Source organism: Festucalex cinctus, chromosome 3, assembly GCF_051991245.1.
Source record: "Festucalex cinctus isolate MCC-2025b chromosome 3, RoL_Fcin_1.0, whole genome shotgun sequence".
Taxonomy (NCBI): domain Eukaryota; kingdom Metazoa; phylum Chordata; class Actinopteri; order Syngnathiformes; family Syngnathidae; genus Festucalex; species Festucalex cinctus.
Genome location: NC_135413.1, coordinates 17,293,651 through 17,316,520, shown reverse-complemented (window position 1 = coordinate 17,316,520; position 22,870 = coordinate 17,293,651). Strand labels below are relative to the sequence as shown.

The following is a 22,870-nucleotide window of genomic DNA, read 5'->3' as shown; positions in this document are numbered from 1 at the left end:
TATAAATACGTCTTTGGGACACTTACAACATTAAAAAACAACAACCCATATTTATACGTTATTGGGAGCAAATGAGTTAAGCAAGGGATGGTTTTACAATATGAATGGCCGTTTTATAAGGAACAAACAACCATTACTCAGGTTTGACTCACGGGAAAAAAACGCTAGTTAATTTGTCATAAGAGATTATTCATGATACAATTTCACTTAATTGATCTATGTGTCCGTGTTCATCTATCACCAGCGATATATAGTGACAGGGAGATTAATTATAGCCTCATCCACTAGATGGCAGAAAGTACAATTCACCTGAATATCCACATTTTGCCATTCATAAAACGGAGTAATTAACTTTGTGGTCAACCAAACAGTCTCAGATTTTATAGTACGTCATTTTATTAGTACATTGTGATTATTTGTTTGCACTTTTTGTGACAGTTAACTTGTAACTTGTAACTCTACACAGTAAATTTGTAGAGTAGATTTTACTTTAAAAGACTGTATTTTGTCCCAGTATAAACAGAGTAAATCGTGCACTTTTTATATTAAATGTACATTGAATATTTACTCTCTTTTAACTGTAAATTGTTATGTTTTTTTAGACTGGGACCAAATATAGTTGGTCTTTTCAGAGAAAAATACGAAAATTACTGTGTATCAAGGTTTAACAAACACTGGTCAAAAGGATATTTGCATATTGAGTAACACTACTTAAAAGTTGAATACTGGAGATCAATTACAGCCCCAGATGAGTAATTATTTAGTGAGCAGGCTTACATTTTGAAGAGAAAAAAAACAATAACAACAACATAGGGAAATACAGCATAAATGTACAGTATATCATACAATAATATGCAATACAATTTTCAATCAAAATCCATTTAAAAGTCACATTATGGATCCAAATTTGAGGCCCTGTGATCAATCTACTTACACTGCTTTTTAGCAGGCCTAAAGAGAGCATTTCTCCTTCCTTGAAGGTGGGCTGTTATTTAACACTGAAATAAAATGTGTAAAGTCAACACCTCCTCCACAATCTATATCTGATACACTGTATAGCCTACTAAAAAGCAAAAATCTATTTCCCCTCACATTGTTGCTTTGTGTACTATCAAACCCAAAGCAAACAGTTGCTTTTAAAAAAATGACTTACACATAAGACAATATCATCTAGCCATACACAGCTGGTTATTGTAAATGTTTTATTCCAAAATGTCCAGTGTGGACAGAGGGAAATTCTTTATGTAAAAGTGTGTATTTTTCTAGTAAAATACAAACATTTATCCTAAGTAACGTTGCACACTTTTACATAATATTATGGGCTCTATTTATGTCGACAGAGCACCTGCGGGCAGAGTACAAATGCTGGTTATGCTAGCATGCTAAGTTAGCATGCTAAGATAATGCTAAGCTAATGCTAACGCCAATTTAGCATGCTAGATTAGAATGCTAAACTAATTTTGATGCTAACCTAATGCTAAGATAATGCTAAATCAGCACACTAAGCTGATGGGAAGCTAATGCTAATGCTAAACTTTAAACAAAAAAAAACAATTATCGGCTTAGCGGTTGTCAACATCGGCACTTTCTAAATGATTGGTTTATCGGTATCGGTTGAAAAAAGCATTATCGTGCATCCCAAATAAAAACATATTTCTAAATGCATATTTCTAAAAGCGCCTTGTGACAGTTCAGGCTGTTTGAAAGTGCTATATAAATAAACTTGAGTTGAGTAAATATACTTATATACTACTACTACTAATACTACTACTACTATTACTAGTAATTACTAGTTCTGCAATTATTTTGTAATTTTAACATAATTTATCCTCCAATTTCCATCATAGGCATTCATCTTAGCATTCAGCTTTCAGCATTCCCACGCAATTTCTCCAGAAATTGCACTTAGTCTAGTTATTATTATTATTATTATTATTATTATTATTATTTATTTATTTATTTATTTATTTATTTATTTATTTATTTATTTATTTATTTTATTTTTTTAATCAGCCCATTGGAGATGAGAAGTCCCTTTGATTGTGCATAAGTGAAGTTGATTGTATTCCCTCTCTCAGGTGAAAGTCTCTCATGCACTCGTCTGTGTGTTGGTGTTCACACCCGTTCACAAAAATAGAGCCTTCTCTATTCTGCACCCACTTTGCATGGTCTGAATAGCCATTTTGTTTCTCTTCATTCCTCTCAGCATGTTTGCATTAGAGTTGTTTGTCTCTGCCAGGGCAGTGGTGAGCTTTTTTCCCCTCGTTGACACTTGAGGCACACAGGAAAGGCTGCTTAGGGCTGTTTGGTCAATAATTACTTTTTTTTTTTTTTTTTTTTAAATCAACTTTTATCAACTGAGTTCAGTTAACAGAAAGATTAAGCGCAACAGTATATTTATGGCACCGTGAACAGTGTTGTTTACATATTGGTGAACTGAATATTGTGTAAAAGAGGTTTGGAACCAGTAAAGCTTAATTTGACCTCCTTCATTCAGTAGTATTCTTGTAGTAAATGTTTAAAAGTGAACTTTCTCCTTGGAAGCTTGAACTACTGTACAAAGATGCTTTCTCATGAGTCATCACCACCGGTCAACACTCATTTTTCCCCAAAAACATATTCCACAGGGGCTGAATAGTAATATTGTACAACGTGGAGGTGTCGGAATCTCAATCAATCTAACTGTACTTTGAGACACAGAGTCAAATATATGCTTCTATATTGCTCTCAAATGAAGAAAGTAAAAATGACCTTTTCCACTCTTCTAAATCTTTGGAGTTACATTTGAACATTAATTTCAATATATTGTGTTGGGACGTTATGATGCATACAGTGGGCCTACATCTTACCCATGAGTTCATTTGTGAGATTTTCCACTTATAAAGTGCACATGGTTGGGTGATATGCTGTCCATCCGTTTCAGCACAGAACAGATCAGACACGCAGACAATCTCTGAAAGCCTTGGGATTAGCTATTTCATTGGCTTGTCACCCTGATCCTCTATTCCGTCGGCCTACTTTTGACCACATCTGGTCGTCACATTGCAGGGTATGCACAGAAAAAGAAGTCCTTTAATCTGCATTCAATGAAGGGCTCCCAAGTACCATTTGGCGAGCTCTAAATAAAGCTTCAACAGTTGCTATTCAGACATTTTTGTAAACAATGCCACGCGAGTTTATTGAGCTGCAATTTGAAATCTAATCATAAATATACTTTGTAATTGGTTAGGCAGTCGTTACTTTCGTCGAGTTTTACTGTGGGCTTGACTGAGGCTCCCAAATTACTCAAAGGCAAAACACCTCATCAACCTTTAAGCTACCGCCTGACAACTTCACCTGATTATGTTTGAGTCTTGTTGTGCAATTGAAATCAAATCAACTGGAAGAGCAGTCATTTGGTTTAATGAGCCTAACAATAAATATTGTTGACATTGTTTTAATGTCTTCTTTTATAGTATAATAATGAAAAACGTGCTTTGAAATACAATGACAAATGTCAGAGGAGCTTGAGGAATGACTTCAATTTCTCGTTCATGCCCAAAAAGTGAGCAATGTTACCGAAAAGTTGGTCCATGGTCAGGGAATGCATGCAGCAACCCTCTTCTGGAGCCGGTAGGCTATGTTGGGCACACATGTAGTGCTCCAGCAACTATATGATTACAGCATTTCACTGTTTTAGCCCAAATTGGATGTTGTAGAGCTGATTAGAGACGAACTTTATATTAACATACACTTACCGTCCGTCCTCCACCCTCTTCCTGGTCCTTTCTCGCTTTCATCTCATGCTGTACTCTAATTTTGTCCAAAGTCTGGCTCGCGGGCCACATATGCAAGTCCGCAAATGTCTTTCATTGGCACATTTTTTAATGTTAAATGTCAACATTGAGCTTGTTCTTGTCTGTATTGCACTTCTTTCTTTTTACATTTTACAAGAAACCGTTTCTTTGTCTGTTTTTCCGGACATTCCAAATGGTCGTACTGGCTGTAGTTGATGTTTGGGCAATTACACTATTTCTAATTTTTTATTTTTATCTCAACTAACAATTGCTTGGTCTCTGGTCTTTTCATATTGCTAACACCTCTAAATAGTATAAACGTTGTCTACGCGGCAAAACACAAATCTGATACTGAGGGACAAACCCACAAAGAATGCACTGCATCCTCTGATAGCTAGCTAGTGTACTAAGTAGCATGCAGGCTAACACATCCAGCATGTAGGTCAGCGAGGACCAAAGCGTGCAATAAACGACGCAGATTGTAAGTCTTCTCAATTTACTAATTAGGTCAAATTGTATTTATTTTCTGGGAAATACACTGACGTCGGCACAATTAGCAAAGCGGGATTTTCAGAGCAAGTCAAGCTCCAAGTCACAACATAAATCGTTTCAGTCTACAGCTAAAATAACAGAAGAGCATTTTATACAGCGAGAATTAAATATGGAACCACAGCATTGTGACAATCTGAAGAAATCTACTTGTGATAGTTTGGGTTGGGTTTTGGTTTGTTTTTTGTTTTTGCTTTTGTCAGGGTTCTAGTTTTGAGTGGGTTTTGTTTGAGTTTGTCATCATGTTCCTTTAAGTTTCTGTTATGGTCTATTATGTTCTGATTTCCTTGTGTGTCTCCCATTGTCTCGTCAAGCATTGTCCTGCCCACCTGTGTTTGCCTGACTTCCTCGTGTGTCAACCTATCAGAACCCTTTGCCACTTGTGTCTTGCGCAGCTGTGTCTCGTTGTGTCAATTAGTGTGTGTGTATTTAGTCTCTTGTCTCCCCTCTGTTCTTGTCGATTCATTGTCATTTTCTTCATGTCATGCTGTTCTGTTCCACTCCTTGTATCGTTTTACCCTTTTGGACTTTGTTGTTTTGGTTTCTTTGTTTGTAGCTCATTTTTGCCTCCTCGTTTTTGTTTATGAAATATTTTTCTTTTAACCGCATTCTTTGCCTCCTCGCCCTGCATCCCTGCATTTGGGTCCACCATCACACCCCTGATGTGACACTATTTATTACCTTGCAAGCATAATTTTTCACAAGGCCTTTGTATTACGTTGCATTTGATTGTGTTAGTGGTCATATTTTTCTGGCTTGTCTGTTTATATATAAATATAAATCAAATATATAGAATGCCTACAATGATTAATTAGTTAAGACAAATGTCAAAGTGGCACCCGCCTCTTCATTGTTTATTTTATTATATTTTAGAATTTATGGGAACAGTTTAATCACCCCTGCTGTACAGGTGGCTTCTGCCTTAAGATGGCTATCATTCTGGCTCCTTTCTTTCCCTCTCTAATGGATGTCATTCTCCTGTCTTTTCTCCTTCCCATCATTCAGAGCAGGCTCATTTACCAGCAGAATGAAAGAATCGCTCTGACAAGTAGGCTACCTGTTTTATTAAATATTTAAATTCTGGGATTAACTGTATGTTGATATCCTTCTCATATTAGAAACCGTTAATTGTACAGGTACAACCAATTCAAAGCCGCTTCGCTTTTCATTTAGTTTATGGTGTGCTTGAAAGCGTACGCTGACAAGAACCCCATTTTCAGTTACCTCTTCAATAAATAGCACTGTGAATCGAATAACCTTTTGGTAAGCAGGGCTTATAGATTGCCACAAAAATGAAGGAACACTTTATGATCCTTTTATTCCAAACACATTTCAAATGCATTGCACCTTTAATGTGCCCAGTTTCTGCCTGGTCTGCTTTCTTTTTCCATGTCCCTCAGTTCTAGATGAAAAACAGACCTAATCTGCACAAGATTATAAAGAAGGGAAACTAGTAGCTATAACCAAGTGTACTTAACTGGAATACTCAAACTAAGCCCCAAAAAAAGAAGACACGAGAACAGGTATTTACAGGCTATAGAAGCGATCAATGCAGAAGAATAATCTGATGCCGTCCTTCGCTTAAAGTACGCTGCTGATCATCAGGGCCAACAGGTGTGCATCAGGAGGCTCCACCCACCAGCCATCACCCGGGTAACTGTGGGACATAGAAACAGAAAGCAGAGCAGGGAGAAATTGTGAACATGACAGCATCAACCTTTTTCTTTTACATGAAATAACCCATTTGAATGACTTTAGCGGGTCATCAGTTTGCAGCTTTCTCATGACTTCCTGCAGGAAATGACAGAGGTCAGCAGAAGTCCAGCTTGGATGTCGAATAGAGTGAGATTGTATGGATTTGAAAATCCCCCCCTTGAGGATGAACCCAATGTGTCTTTTTTTTGTTGTCAGATCTTTTCGGATTTTTCCTGAAATATACCAGCCATTGTCATATTACATCATGTTTTTTTTTGGGCGTTGTTTTAATGACTCACAATATGAGGCAAGCATCCTAGACAAGGTCAACTGTGTCCAACGGGCACTCACACACGACACAGATGAAATTATTTAAATATTGTTAATAAAGCATATACAATCTGTTAGGTTATTTACAAAAAAAAAAAAAAACACAAATGCAAATGCATGGACGTAGAAACACCAAACACACACCGACTATCTTCCTCGCCACACTGCAGCCGGGTGGTGATGTGAAATCCAATGAGGAGCATGAATTGAACCAATGTTATTCCAGTCTGATGGCTGCTAAGCCGTGTCATTGTATGTCAATGTCATGAATCAGCTGGCAGAAATTCATTTGCTGTGGCTTTTTTTAATTGATGTTTTGAGTAGCACGAATCTCATGTAGAACCTCATCAATTTATTTAAACGGGAAAATTTCTTGTGGAAAACTAATTGCCCTTTGGAAATAAGTGATTCTAAGAACTGTGACTGAATGAAGCCCCTTCTAATGGCAATTCTGGACACTGCTTATTTCTCAGAAGCTATATTTAGCGTGTCCAGATGTGCAAATATATAGTGAGCGAATGTGTGCTGTGGGGGAAGCTTGCCTGCTGCTTTTGGCAGGTCTGTGTGAACACAGAGAGATTATGTTTCTACTTCGGGTCCTGCCTTTACCTCTATGAGAGGCAGAAAGCAGGATTTGGGGTTGGTTGAGTTAATCTTCTATTGTGTGGTTTATATTTGGAAACAGTGTGACTACATACAGCCTGCCAGCCATTGCCCCGTTTATTGATTAAATTATAGAAGACTACATCATTCATTCGTTGTCACCTAGCAGACAATTGTCTATGAATGGTGTATGGATCCATATACTATAAAAGCTGACTATGTTACATGAACAAGCAAAGGCATTTTGATTTAAAACGGCACACTAATCAAATTGTGACTGCCACTCCAGTCATACTTAACAACTAGTCGCAAAAAAACTATTGGCTCTCTTTTTCGTGGCAGGCACTAATCCGGTGCGGACCGTGCGGCACGCGGCGGAACTCTGCGCAAAGGAGGGTAAACTTGATGTTGGTCATTTTACAGGCCGCAAGAGGGAGAGCTGCGCTGCTGTGGGAGTGGTCAGAAGTCACTCTAATCATGAAATCACTCGAGTTCAGCCACTCCCCCCCCCCCCCCCCCCCCCAGTTTTGCAGTAAACAAGAACAAAGCAAACAAAAAAGGCCCTCAAAATGCTTAAAGCCTCGTATCATAGTGACAACATAATCAATCTGTCTCATCATTCGCCTCATCACCCCAAGTATCCTTCCACGGTCCGCCAATACAACTCAATCACAATAGTACCCCAAATAAGAAACAAAAAAGGTCCACACAAATGCATGCATCAATGTAAAAAAATAAAATAAAATCGCACAATATAATGCAGAAGATGTGTCTGATAACAGATCAGCGTAGCAAATACTGAGCTGTATAAATGGTGTGACAAAAGATCACTTCCAAGTGCAACTCACCTGTAAATTCTATCAAGGAAATAACAAGATTCACAGTGCTTCTGTGTTCCTTTCTTTCTGCTGTGTCGCCGTGACAACGTAGCTAAAAAAATAAAATAAATAAGTAAACACATAAAGTGCACATCAGCACTTGACGACTGTCTTCTTTCTGCTGTGGCCTTGCCGTTAAAGTATGTCTGTCTATCAAAGTGACAGCGAGGAAACAACACAATTAAGCGTCTGTGCTGCCTGTAACTGCACTACTTATTGATAGAAACTAAAAGTGAAAGGACACAACAAGAAATGGCAAATGGGAGCTAGTTATAGTTTCCATTTCCCTTTTATCCCAGAAGCAATTCTCTGTCAGCCTATTAAGAGACGTGTTTTTCTAACTGCAGCCTAAACAAACATTTGTACAAGGACGAAGTAAATAAAGACAGCTATTTGAATAAATGTAATACACAGTTACGTTATTATACAGTATGCACATATACAAATGTATAGACTTGATATTTGCAAGCCAAAGAAGGTGCAGCAGCTTAGTCCTTTGAGACAAGATGTGTATACCCAATGCTATTCAAACATGACTTTAGAGAGTCGTGGATGAACTGGCACACTGGAGGGACCTCAACGAAGTGTTTGTAAAGACCACACAGTGTTTTAAGGTACAAACACAATCTTTCATTACCTGTGTGGACCACAGGCCATGTGGTAACCTCAATTAACGTGTATAGGCTGGTTAGGAAGGAGAGCGGGCGGGCGAGAGGCAGCTCTATACAGTAATTAGTGAGGTGCTGAGGTTAAAGATGACATCTGGACAGGGTGGGCTGTGCTGTTGTACGGCATGTTAACCTGATTTTCCAACTTCCTCTTCATTCTCTTTCTATTCTCGGCCTCACATATAGTCAGTTTTATACTCAACAAGAGTTGCTGCGCTGGTTTGAAGAAAAGCAGATTCTTCAAGTACAGGTAGAAAATCAATATTGTGGTTTGTTTTGCATGACCATAAAAATAATCCAAAGGTTAAAAATCGATTTGTAAAAACTATGATACTTCACCAAACACTCATTCACGTTTAAATCATGAGCTACTTACACAGAGATTTAATATTGTGATTTTTGTGCACATCTAATATTATTTTATGGTGCTGATTTTTTTTCTTCATATTTCATTAAGTTGCTGGCCTATTCTGAAGTCCTCTTGCGCCCCCATTGGGAGGCATGCCTCTCATTTTGAAGCCCCCAGAGCAAGCGCATTTAATATACTCGTAAAAAGGAAAAATGAAAGCAATGATCTTCTGAACATTTTGTCGTTTGTGTTCTGTAAAAGGGGCATTTCAGCAACTCAGCCTGTGTTTGCCATGGCATGAACTTTGGGCCGTTTCTATAGCAACATTCACCACACACAGTGACAGTGACCGCCAGCTAGGGCTTTCTCTCTCTCTCTCTCTCTCTCTCTCTCTCTCTCTCTCTCTCTCTCTCTCTCTCTCTCTCTCTCTCTCTCTCTCTCTCTCTCTCTCTCTCTCTCTCTCTCTCTGCCTTTCATGTGCTCAGTGTCCTTTTTAATTGTCATTTTTTCCCACACTGTTCATTGTGGATATCAAACAATTTTTATAGTTCACAAACAAGTGTTTTCTTAAAGATGTGAGTTTGTGTGTGGACATATCAAACGCGGTAAAGGTATCACTTTCGTTACAGTGCTTATTTAAACGAACAGTCGTATTTTAGACAATGTGAAGTTATTTCTACTTGAAGTGTGATCTACATCAGTGGTCACCAACTTTTTTTTTTCTCTCTCTCTCTTTGGCCGGTTTCCAGTTATCCAGACATCTCATGGACCAGCAATCATAATAATAACAAGCAAAAAAAAAAAAAAGAAGATAAATAAGAGACATTGCTGACAGGTGGACAAAGGGAAAGAACAGGCTTTAATGACGAAACATGTCAAAGGGCTATACCCGAAAACATCTGTTGGTAATATTAGCAACAACCCTCTAAGGCAGAACCTTAAATTCTTGAACAAAAGTATGGATATTACGCTAAAATCAGGAGTGGCCAAGTTCGGTCCTCGAGAGCGTCTATACAGCCTGTTTTCCATGTTTCTCTCCACTAACACACCTGATTCATGATCAGGATCGTTATCAGGCTTCTGCAAAGCTTGCTGATTAGCTGATCATTAGATTCAGCTGCGCTGAAAGAGGGAGACATGGAAAACAGGCTGGATTGGGGCTCTCGCGGACCGAACTTGGCCACTCCTGCGCTAAATGATGCTGACCACTCATAGGATGAATAACATGTAAGAACATGTTAAAATTAGTCAACCATTACAGAGATGAGTCTTGGTAATATTCGTTCGGTTTTGGTTATAGTCTATTTTATGTACTGGTAAACCTTTAGTGGTGGAATGGCTTAAGAAAAAAAAGTTACAGCGGATGTGCTGATGTGGAAACTAATAACTAGTTGACATGACTACAGTTCAAAATGGCTGGAAAAAAAAGAAGTCAACATCTACTTAATGGAAATTCACCTACCGTGGGGGATTATGGAACGACAATCCACACCTAATCAAAGAAACAGCGATATCTAATCGACACAAGAATACTGTAGAAAGAACATAACCAGAAGTATTTACTTTGGCAAATAGCAAATAAATAACAAAGGCATGCTGCTGGAAAACTGCACCCACCAATGATCACAATGGCAACGGAGGAAAACAGACAAGGTATCAAAACGGGCAGGCAGACGGAGTGACAGGAACATGACAGCCATCTGCTAAATCCCCAATCACGCGAATCAAAGCTTGCATTGAAGGAGAAAACTCATAGTTTTTGTTTAAAATAAATCTTTTGTCATACAAATCCTGGAACTTTTCTGACACACATTGTATATGCTGCTGTGTGTAGGGGTGTGCTTATGTGTGGACTGTGGAGTGTATGTGTGCTGTGTTTGCAAGCCTGGTCAATGAAGTAGTAATCTCCTGTGTGGTCGTGTTTTCACAGCAGGCAGCTGTTAGTTTTAACAAATGTAGAACAAATCAATAATGAATCATCTATACTGACTCTGCTGCCAGCACTGAGAGCTAAGGGGGTGATAGTGCATATGTAAATGTGTGTGCTAGGGCTGACTTACTGGGTGTACTACAAGTAAATACTCGTGTAGAAATTCAATATGGGTCAAGGTTTGATGGATTAATAAGAGAGTAAAAAGTGTCTGTCTGGGCCCATGCCTCGTTGTCCATGATTGGCATAAACAAATAAAGGTTTATTATGGGGGAGGGGCTGCCTGCCTTTGGGCTTCTGTTTTGGTGTGAAAGAGTTTGCCAGGTCTGAGTTTGTAGGGCATATTAAAGAGTAAAACGCTGTTCTGGAATTCTACCAGTCACACATTAAACATTCGCTAGCCACTTCACTCTATCTCTGTTTACATTTTTTTGTTTTTTTGTTTTTAACATCGGATTTTTGTGTTATCATTGTGTAGCTACGGAAATGTATTACATTCACTTGAAACAAATCTGTTTTTCTGACAAATTTTTTGGGGAGCTTTCTTTTTTTTATTTATTATTTTTTTTATTTTTCTGTTTTTCTGAATATTTTTTTTCAGTTTTACAAAAAAAAAAAAATCTGTCATTAAAAAAGAAAAACAGGGTGGGAGCATCATTAAAAATAAATAAATAAATACATAAAAATCCAAAAAATAAGGGGAAAAAAAAAAAAAAAGAAAAAAAAAAAAAACTCCGTAAAACAGAAGTTGGTGCTCTGGTTTTTTGGAATATTTTTTTTTTACTGTTTTTTTGTAATTTTTTTTTCTGTTTTTTGGAATAATTTTTCCCCTGTTTTTTAAAATATTTTTTACGACATAAAAAATATTCAGTTAAACGGGAAAAAATATTTTCAAAAAACAAACAAAAAAATTACTTAAAAAAACAAAAACAAAAAAACAAAGCTCCCCAAAATAATTAGTCAGAAAAACAGGAGGTTTTTTTTTGTGTTTTTTTTCAAGTGAATGCAATACACTTCCGTATGTAGCTGCATAAAACACTCAGCATGTAAATTTTGTATTTGGCATAAGCTCCGTGCTAATCAACAATGTCTTGTATGATAATCATTACCCAGCAGCTGCATCAAGCCAGATGGGTGCCTCCTGTCCTGTCCTGGTGTTTAATACAGAGACAGATGATCAACTGACATCCGTGTGACGTATAGCTCCACTACACACTGATTGCTCTGGATTACACAGAACAAACATCAGCTCTGCACACAATCCACATTCATCCGAAAGTAGACACAGGCGCTGTCGACGCACAAAAGCACACACTAAGCTTCGCCAGACCAGAGCCTATATGGATTGCTGCCCAAAGGGATATTGGGTAATTGTGAGTCATGATTATAATCAATTGAATGTGAGTTGAATAAGTAGAACTGCGCATTGCAGGAGGCAGGTGAGCTGTCAAGATACGAGAGATGTTGGTTAAAGAAACCATTTAAGATGTGTACTAGCAGATGTTATCTTACAAGACAGGGCCATGTGGCTACATGAATGACGATAAATTTAATAGAAATCAGACTAACTTACCATTTATACTCCCAAAAACGTATAAATACATTCTTTTTAAATATTACTAATGTCCCAAAGACGTATATATTTGTTTTTATGTTGTTGTTGTTTTTTTATGCTGGTGCATACAGAAGGCTTTGATGCAGCCTCTGAGCTGAAGAGAACTTGAAGCAATGATGGTTGTTACAAAAACGGCCAACAGGTGGCAGCAGAGTATAAGAGATCAACTAGGGCCATGTTGCAAAAAGCTGTTTTCCCCACTTTTTAAACAAATTTGTTAGCTATATTCTCATGCTAGTAGCTGCAAAACGGAAACAGATAGAAATATACTTTTTTTTTCCCTTGATGAAAGAAGAGACTCTCATCTTTATTTTGGTAGGTTCCATGTTTTTATAGAAATAGAACACAATACTCTGTGGGCCTTGCAAAATCACTCAAAATCCAGTAAAACAGTCGGGAGCGAAGGGGGTTGCTTCAGTGAAAATGGCTGCGAGTGAATGAGTTAACCTACCGAGTCCCGACTGATACATATAACATGATTGCATTGGCTTACAAATTCCTGCTGACAGTCCCTTGAGCCAAGTTGCTGGTGAGAGGACTTCTCCACTCTCAAGTTTGGAAAGAACAGACATTACTCTTATGTGACGAGTGATTGAACTGAATGATAAATTCCTAACAAAGACCAAGAGGAAAACCTGCGCTTCTTCATTGTGAAATATCAGATTGTATCTGCACTCATATATTTTTTTGAGTTTGTATTCAACATATAGCAGCAAACAATACAATATGTAACAGCCAAACCAAATTGAGCTCCATCACAACAGTCACGTCAGTACTGTACAGTTATCAAAGGTGACTGGGTTGCCATAACAACAGCCGGTTCAGTATTGTGGCACGTCAGTGCATGCGTGTTGTGCGCGTGTGTATGTACAGTATTGTAGTTAATGTGCTCTCTGTGAGGAAAGCAAGGAACATATCATGGTATGACTTCTTTACAATAACTTATTGGTGAATAAGCCATGAAATCACAAATTCCGTTCAAGATTTGGTTAACCTGAGTCTTTCTGCCATCGTACTTGTCAAGTCCATGGACTCCGTCAGCTCCTTGTCTTGAAAACCTCAGACTTCTGACTTCAATTCAGGCCTGGGGTGGGGCAGCTGTGCGTTTTGCTCTGTGTTGTTTTATTTTGATTCAATCTTATGTTTAGTGAAAGAGAAGTACTGCCAGCAGACACATTTGGCACAGTTAGTTGCCTTCCGTAATGGGAGCCAAAACTACATTGTTTGGCTCGTCACAACAGTACCTCTAATTAGTATCTCCTCAGGTTAAAACAGCCCAGCAAACCGTTTTTCTGTGGTATACAAGCCACTAAGATGCGTGTTTGTCATTGCATGTCGAAGGATTTAAAATCAGTCACTCCCTTGGCAAGGTCAAGCATGACTAAAAAGTGCAACTTGTGCTTTTGCTATTCGTCTTTTGTAAAGAAGAATAAACTGAGCTTGTAGTGGAAATTCATTTTAATTGACTTTATTTTTGCTTTGACACATTTACAACACATATACAATAAAAACTGCATGTTCTGAGCTCCTGTTACTAGAGTAAACATAAAAACAAAAGCTGTCATTGATTAATTCTGTCATTTATCTCCCCCCCCCCTCTCTCTCTCTCTCTTGCTCTCTTTCTGCCTTCAATGTGTAGTTCCTGAGAAAATGGTGATTTTAAATGCTTCGTCCTGAGGTCACTGGAGTTCATGGAAGAATAGCTCCATCGTGAAGGAAAACAAAAATGGCCACCTCCTATTTCCAGACTAGACTAACTAACTTCTTTGGATGGCATAATTTCTGAAGACTACCTATGAACATAAATTTGCAAATCATGTAGTGTAGCTTTTACCAATTTAAAGGGTCTTTTCAAAATTTTTGTTTTGTTTTAATCTCTCAGATTAGTGCATGCTCGTGGAATTAATTTATTTTTGTAGTCTGTGAGTGTGGACAGTGTGTCAGGTGAGAATAAAGTGACAAGACGTTTGTAAGAATAAGAGCGAGAGATGGTCCTCCACATCACCCCTTACTCCAGTTCCTGCCTTCACTTCCTGGATGGCTTATCATGGAGTCTGGTGTTCCCCTGTTACTGGCTCCTGGACCAACTCCTGGCCTCCTGCCTGGCCACTTCACTCGAGAAGCGCCAGCGCTCTCAGGATCCGTGCTCCCTCCTCACTTTGTGTGTCCTAATAATGGCGCCGCTTTACTTGCTCCTTCTCCTCGCCTCTCTGCCTTTTGCCCTGCTGGGCTTTGTCATCTGGGCTCCTCTGCAGGCCATCCGTCAACCCTACCTGTACACCTACCACAGGTTAGTATTTTTTTTTTTTTATACTCAAGCTTTCTAGTCAATAGATGCAAAATGTTTACATTTTGATTTTTGTTTGTTGTTTCTGTCACATATTTCTATCTTTTAGTGTTGATCTCCATTTCTATTTCTATATCTACTGTATATTAGGGGTAGGAACCTCTGGCTACCTCACAATACGATATGATATGTGATACAAGGCTCACGATAACGATGATCTCATGATATGATGATACCGCAATTATCGATACATTGCTCCGGTAATAAATTCACGATAATCTACGATAAAACTAATCATAAAATAATAATAATAATAATAATAATAATAATAATAATAACACAAATAACAAAAAAATCATAATATTATAATAAAAATGATATAAATAAATACAATCCATCCATCCATCCATTTTCCTGACCGCTTATTCCACACAAGGGGGGTGCTGGCGCTTATCTCAGCTGGCTTTGGGCAGTAGGCGGGGTACACTGGTTGCCACCCAATCGCAGGGCACACTCACAAGCACACCTAGGGACAATTCGGAGTGCCCAATTAACCTGCCATTCATGTCTTTGGATATATATATATATATATATATATATATATATATATATATATATATATATATATATATATATATATATATATATATATATATATATATAAAATAAAATAAAAAAAATAACATTAATTATATAATAATAATAATAATAATAATAATAATAATAATAATAATAATAATAATAATAAACAAAGACAAAGCTCATAAGTCTTCTTCGCCTGAAGACTTCCGTACATTTCCTCGCGCCACTCTTATGAGGCGGGGCGGCACGATGAATGAGTGGTTAGCACGTCTGCCTCCCAGTACTGAGGACACAAGATCAAGTCCGGGCTCCGGCCCTCCTGGGTGGAATTTGCATCTTATCCCCGTGCCCGCGTGGGTCTTCTCCGGGTACTCCGGTCTCCTCCCACATTCCAAAGACATGCTTGGCAGGTTAATTGAACGCCCTGAATTGTCCCTAGGTGTGATTGTGAACGTGGATGGTTGTTTGTCTCTGTGTGCCCTGCGATTGGCTGGCGACCAATTCAGGGTGTACCCCGCCTACTGCCCGAAGCCTACTGCCTGGTTGGGTGGTGAGTTGTTTTAACAAATGTCCAAACGTGCCTCTTGTTTGTTGATTGAAACTAGTTTTCCCTGTCTTCTCCAGACTAGAAAAGCGCCAAGCTGAACAAGGCGATGCTGCGTCAGGCTTTGTTGGGGTCAGGGACTGGAGACCCCAGGGCAAGAGCTTCTGTTTCTGCAGTGCCAACGTTTGCCTGCTTCCCGACTCCCTGGCCAGGTTCAACAACCTTTCAGACACCCAGAGGAGAGCACGGGAAGTGGGTAGGCGGATCAGAAATGGTGCATGTCGTCCTCAGATTAAAATCTACATTGACTCACCAACCAACACTTCCATCAGGTATGTTAGAGTATCAAGGGATCACTGTTAGAGAAAAGTAAGTTTTGTGTCCAAGATACGCTGATGTATGTTAATTCTTTCACATTGTGTTTCTCAACCATCAGTGCGGCCTCCTTCAGCAGCCTTGCCACGGGTTTTCGTCGTACCTCTTCTTTGGACCAGCGGCCAGATCAGACACACATTGTGAATGGCCCAGCAGACAGTGAAAATGAGCCACTCGCTGAGTGTCCCGTTCACCCCGCAGGGGCTACAGACTGCGCAGTTCATCCATCTGCAGGAGTTCATGGAACCTCGGAATGTCCCCTTCACTCAGACGCAGGAAACACAACAGCAGATTGCCCTCTTCACTCTGTGGAGACTAACAACAGCTCGGACTGCCCTATGCACACTTTAGCAGAGGCTCCAGAATGTCCAATGCACTCTTCAGGGGTGCATAGTGGCCTCAGCAATCATGACTGCCCCATGCATGGACAGGAGACGCAAGCTAATTATGACTGTCCCATGCATCGAAAGGACACGCAAGCTAATCATGACTGCCCCATGCATCAAAAGGACACGCAAGCTAATCATGACTGTCCCATGCATCAAAAGGACATGCAAGCTAATCATGACTGCCCCATGCATCGAAAGGACACGCACGCTAATCACGACTCCCCCATGCATGGAAAGGAGACACAGGCTAAATCCTCTTCAGAGTGTCCTCTTCACACCTCAGGTGTTCAAATCAGCATCAGTGCCCCTGAGCCGGACCCCCACGAGGAGGAGACAGGGAACCATCAGTCAGGGGAGCTGGCAGGAGGAGATATGAGCAGCATGACCGCCTCAAGGGAATCTCTTTCTCGGTACCATGGAAGCGATGGTTGCGGAGTGATATCCTCGAACAATACTCTCTCCCACGTACCTCGCACCTCAATTTTTAAACGCCTTGGTAGAAAGCGCCGCCACGGAGATGAGACTTTCGACCATGACATTTCTGCATTTTTTCCTGCCAACTTGGATTTCCTTGCGCTACAGGAAGTGTTTGATCATAGTTCAACAACACGACTGCGGCAACAGTTACATCGCTACTTTCCCTATGTGCTGAGTGATGTTGGGCGGTACGGATGGAAGGGCTGCTGTTCCAGGTTCAAATTCCTCAACAGTGGCTTGTTGCTAGCTAGTCGCTATCCAATCCTGGATGCACGCTATGAGTGCTACCCTAATGGAAGAGGAGAGGATGCACTGGCAGCCAAAGGAGCACTCTTTGCCAAGGTCAGAGGTTGATTCTCTTTTGTATTATATTTTACCTTTGCGTCTGTACTGTGTGTTTGGGGTTGATATATTGATGTAAGCGGTCTGGAATATGGATGCATGGATGGATGTATGGATGGATATATCAGTTTTGTAAAATGTTGATCCTGTAGGAAGATCTCTTTGGAAATGTATTAGAAGTTGAAATGTGAAATCTAGTTTCCACAATAAGCAAAATGTGATCTTTTCTTGACGAATCTGTAGTCTAGCCTTGTGAGTGCCTGGCCATAGCAACCAATCCCCAATATAAAGTCTGATCTTGTGCTTGGTGGAGGATGTTGGACAAGGAGTGGAAAACCATAACCTGGGACACCCAGGAGAGCCTGGGATGCCCTCAACATGTTGGAGTGCAGTGACTGTTATTGAGGCTGCCTCTGGACATTCGGTCCTTGCACACATGGAACATCAGACATTCTTCAGGCAGTTCCCTTTGAAAAATGTTGAGGCGTTGGCTGTCGGCAGCTGAGTCTCCAGGCCTCGCAACCATAATGTAGGACAGAGGGCACTAGTGAGTTGACAGAATTTGACTGGAGTGTGGATTCAGGGACTGTTCCACACTCTTGATAGCCTATGTCCTCCAATCAATTTTCTATAACATTTATCTTCATTAGGGTCGCATGAGAGCAGGAGCCGACCCCAGCTAATTTGGGCGAGTGGTGACGTACCACGTGGACTGGTCGTCAATTAATTGTAGGTGAAAGCAATCACTTTAATCATATGTGTCGAGATCCGGTCCTTGAGGGCCGGAGCACTGCATGTTTTCTAGGCTTCTCTACTCCAACACACATGAGTCAATGATCAGGATGATTATCAGGCTCCTGCAGAGCTTGCTGATGAGCTTAAATATGAATCAGATGTGTTGAAAATGGGAGGCCTCGAAAACCTGTAGGGCTGCGGCCCTCGAGGGATTTAGTTTGACACCTATGACTTAAATGAAGGACTAAGGCTTAGTCCTTCATTTAAGTGATTGGCAAACTCGGTCCTCGAGGGCCAGAGTCCTGCAATTTCGGAGGTTTCCCTCTTCCAACACAAGCTGAGTCCAATCAACAGGATCGTTATCAGGCTTATGCAGAACTTGCTGATGAGCTGATCATGTACCAGCTGTGTTGGAGAAGGGAAACATCCAACCACTACTCTGTCCTTCGAGGACCGAGTTTGCCCACCACTGGACTAAGCTAATGGGCGTAAAAACAATTAATACCTAAATTCAGGAATCCGATTGCTCTGATTGCCTTAATTTTACTGTACAATAAAGTCATAATTAGAACAGGAGTGTCCAAATTATTCTTCCAAGAGAAAATCGAAGGAGAATGGGAATTACTTTGATATTCTTCATTGTTACCTCTTAAACATGCTGAAACAAATAAATTAGTTGTAGTTAAGATATGCATAAATATTCCTCTATCCATCTAAAGACCCGTCCACACGAAAGCCCGTTTCAATGTATCAGCACAAGTTTCTTACCGTTTGGGCAGTTAGTCCAGACGGCGGCTCGGTTTCGGAGCTTGAAACCGATCACTTTTGGAACCGGGCTCCAGAGTGGAAAGATTTCAAAACGCGGCACGTATGTTCCAATGTGGACACCATATGCGCGATACTCCTCCAGTGATGATGTAATTCTCGCGTGACTGCGCACGAACCGCCACTCAGTCAACAGCAATGGTAGATAGCCGTGTCGTCGGTTTGCGCAACCTCCTTAGCTTGTTTTTGCTTTTACAGCAAAATGTTTTGCGTGATGTTGTACTTGAATCACCCGTCATTGTCACTTCTCCCGTGTTCGTCTCACTGCTCAAGCCCTTGAAGCAACAGAGCAGCCATCTTGCTCCACCCTTCTCGTGAGCAGACTACTTTTGTCTTTCTGTTGAAATCAAGTCACTTCCTGTTGAAATCAAATCACGTCCTGTTGAAATCAGGTCACTTCCTGTTGATTTTATGTCATTTCTGGATCACTTCCTGTTGAAAACAGGTCACTTCCTGTTGAAACACTCCCTTTGAACACCCCCTATTCTTTTATCGCTCAGTTCCTAGACACAAATATTAGATTTGGCAGAGTCATTTTCGACACATTTTGACACATTATATTAAGTAAGGTTTGGATACTGATAAAGAAACTAAAATCTTTCCATTCAGAAAAGTTTAGTCTTGTTTCCCTTTGCAGTCAGAAGCAATGCAGGACGCTTTTTCTTGACCACTGCACTTAGTGCAAGAGTGCATCAGTGGCTTCTGCATTCAGGAAGAGTAAATTTGACATGACATGAAGTGCTTAATGAGTTGAAGAGCCACTTCTAAAGTTGAGTTGCATAAGCACGGGAAGTGGCGTCTTTATGGCATGACAAACAGAGCACGAATGTGGCATCAAGCTGAGAGATGGAATTTGGAATGCAGCTCCTAGATTACTTCCTTCCTCATTAGAAATAGTTTTTGTGTATTTAGACAAAACACACGCTTTCTCTAAAAGTATTCATTCCTAAGCTATAATGACACCATTGAGCATTAATAATGATACCAGATGTGGTGAGTGTTCATCTTTTTTGTGTTCATGTATCCACGCATACATGATGTGTGGTTTCTGTGTGAGAATACCATTAATGATGATTTAAAAAAGAAATGTACTTTAAATATAATCTAAATGTAGAGTTAACACTGTACAACAGCTTTGATTCAATTGAAAATAAAAATTACACTGTAGTTGGTAGCAGCAGATTAAAAGCAAGAATGTGAGTCTAGAACAAGTAATAAGTTGTACTCATGGAGGAGGTATGAGGAGTTGTCAAACATGTCCCTGATTTTGTCCTTCAGCTTCCAGAGCCACAAACTCAGATCGTACCATTCTAGGCCAACCAGAAAGTGAAAAATGTTTGTCGAAGCGGCGAATGAATTCTTTCTCATTGCCACGGAGGTGCCAAATGTCCAGCAAGCTTGAAAGCAGCCAGCTCACTTGGCATTTCCATCAGATGTGTGTGCTACTTTGACAGGACGCGACGTGACCATATTACAAACGATTAACACTGCACTTTCAAAATTTGCAACCAGTTCAGTTTGTTAATGATGGATATTGTTTGCCTAAGTGCTTCCCCACTTCCTATTGCCTGCATGATGACTGCAGTAGCGGTGCCACTTGTTCACCAACTCCCTGGTCTTGATGAAGTTGACTTTGAAATGAGTGCCTTTGTACCATGTCATGAAGCTCAAAATTAGTCCTTCGTCCTCCTCCTCATTGTTGTCGTCACGGATACGTGCAACAATAGATGAAATGTCAATAAACTTCTAGAGGTGGCGTGAACCACAGTTGAACCGTAAGTCTGAATTAGTGATGAGATTGAAGAGAAAATGTCCCAGAACGGTTCCTTGGGGTACTCCAGTGCAGTGCTGATTGACATGACCTGAGAGACACAGCTATCCACCTTGACATATTGTGAGTGGCTAGTGGGGTAATCTTTAAGTTGTCGTGTCCAGGTGAAATTGCAAATCCTGAAGCTTGTCCCAAAACACTCTGACAGTGCTTCTCTGCTTCTCCAGGGGTTTAATATGCTGCTGGCATGTGAACTGCAAGGTGGTCCTGGAAAGTAATGAGCAGTATTCTCAAGTGCTGAAATGTCTTAACAATGTGACGGGTCCGTACTTATTGGGTCTCATTCACAGTCCTAACACACAAAATTGTGCTTTAATCATGCATGTTTGACACAGAAGTTTGTGATTCATCAATTATATGAACTATTTTACAAAAAAATAAATAAATAAAGGCGGATTAGGCAGATGCTAGGGGTGCTCGTGAGCAAAAAGGATGACAGGGAGAGGAGACTTTTTGGGGGGGTTTTCCCCACGCATAATCCAGTATTCATATGCTCCGCGAGAGAAGCGCACATACGTCATTCAAGTCGCCGGCTGTAAACGTGATGCCACCTAGCCCGATGCTAGCCGACCCACACGGGTGTACAACCGTAGCTCTTTAGTTAAGAAAATGAAATGAAAACGCTACTAAGCTGTCCTGGCTCAAAGCTTCAAAAAAAAGATCACGGTCAGACTCTCAGGTGGATGCGCAGCTGATACAGCACGGACGTAATAAATAAACTGGGCTGCTCATGCTGTAGCAAAGTGAAGCCGGCGGTGGCCATCTTGTGTTGCCACACTTACAGTAAGTTGACTTTTCCGCAGCATACTTTCCACGTTATTTTCTTCCTCTACAGCGAAAATACCACTGTGTGACGTCCGGTTGTATCAATAAGTATAAAATAAGTGTGGGAGATGCTCTAAATGCAGATTTCATCAGTAAGAATGTGAATATAAATTTTATCTCATAAGGTATTTTTGAGAGTGCTACTCAAAGATTGGTCTGCATCATCAGAACCAGTTATCAGAACCATCAACAATGAAATGAAAGCAAAGCACACAAGAAAAAACAATTCTTGTGAAATGTAAACCTAACTTCTGCAAGTCCCGATTTACGATACTGAGATAATACTCTGAATGGTTGATGCAAAGAATTAAGTTTGTTCTTTGCTAGCTTTCATTATCCCATACAGGGATTTATTGTCGTACAATTACGACATTATTAATTTTGCACTGCAACTGCGGTTTTAAAATTCCAGAGATTTGACGATAACGTGCCTTGTGTGAGTTTATAATGAATATTTTGTGGTTGGTATAATAAGCTGCGGGGTGTCGGGTTTGTGGTTGGTCTAATAAGTTGTGCACACTCTGGTGGGGCACTACCAGAAATCCTGCCTAGTGTGCCAAGTTGCTTAGGAACGCTACTGAATACCACAGTAATAAATTTAGAAATATACAGCAACTAATTGGGCACACGAGTTATTAAAACGCTGGTGATGCACATGAAGGCGTCTTAAATTTGTGTCGTTCTGGCTGCCTGTTCAGGATCATGTAGATTATTCAATTGTTTGTTTGAATCCATTTTCATTGTTTTAACAGATGTATTTTCCAGGAGATGTATTCTATTCAAGGATCAATGAAAGCTATTAGAACAGTGTTGGATTCTAAATATACTTTATTTTTGATGATTTTACATTACCGGTAATTGCAAGATTTTACTCAAGTACAAATCAGTTACAATCTTTAATGAAAAAAGTACAAGTGTAGAAAAAGTAGAAGCAGAAGTAGAAAAAATGTGATTCATCACAATTAACTGCAGAAAATTGTACGATAAGTTAGTTTAAAAAATCATTTGACAGTACTAATTAATTTCTATACATTTGTTAGCGAATGAGGCCCATTGAGAGCTCTAGGTTGTGCTTTCTTTGGTACACTCTAAAAAGAGAATTGTTGACCAATTTAATAAAATTACTTCAAGTGGTAACACATGATTGAATTAAATGAATCAAAAGTTTAATGAGCTTCACTTTGAATTAATTAATTTAATATACCAATTTGGATTAACTTAAGCAGGAGCATTATGAGTTAATTCTGAGTTCATTAAACTTAATA

At 39.7% G+C, this 22,870-nt stretch overlaps 1 protein-coding gene across 1 annotated transcript in view; it reads left to right on the top strand.

Moving 5' to 3' along the window:
* smpd3 (sphingomyelin phosphodiesterase 3) overlaps nucleotides 1–22,870 on the top strand; it is a 43,177-nt gene that overhangs the window by 2,406 nt on the left and 17,901 nt on the right. Inside the window, exons 2-4 of the mRNA XM_077516239.1 lie at nucleotides 14,033–14,683; nucleotides 15,887–16,138; nucleotides 16,243–17,389. Of these exons, the coding sequence (XP_077372365.1) occupies nucleotides 14,382–14,683; nucleotides 15,887–16,138; nucleotides 16,243–17,389 (1,701 nt within the window). The 5' untranslated portion in view covers nucleotides 14,033–14,381. The remainder of the gene's footprint in view (nucleotides 1–14,032; nucleotides 14,684–15,886; nucleotides 16,139–16,242; nucleotides 17,390–22,870) is intronic.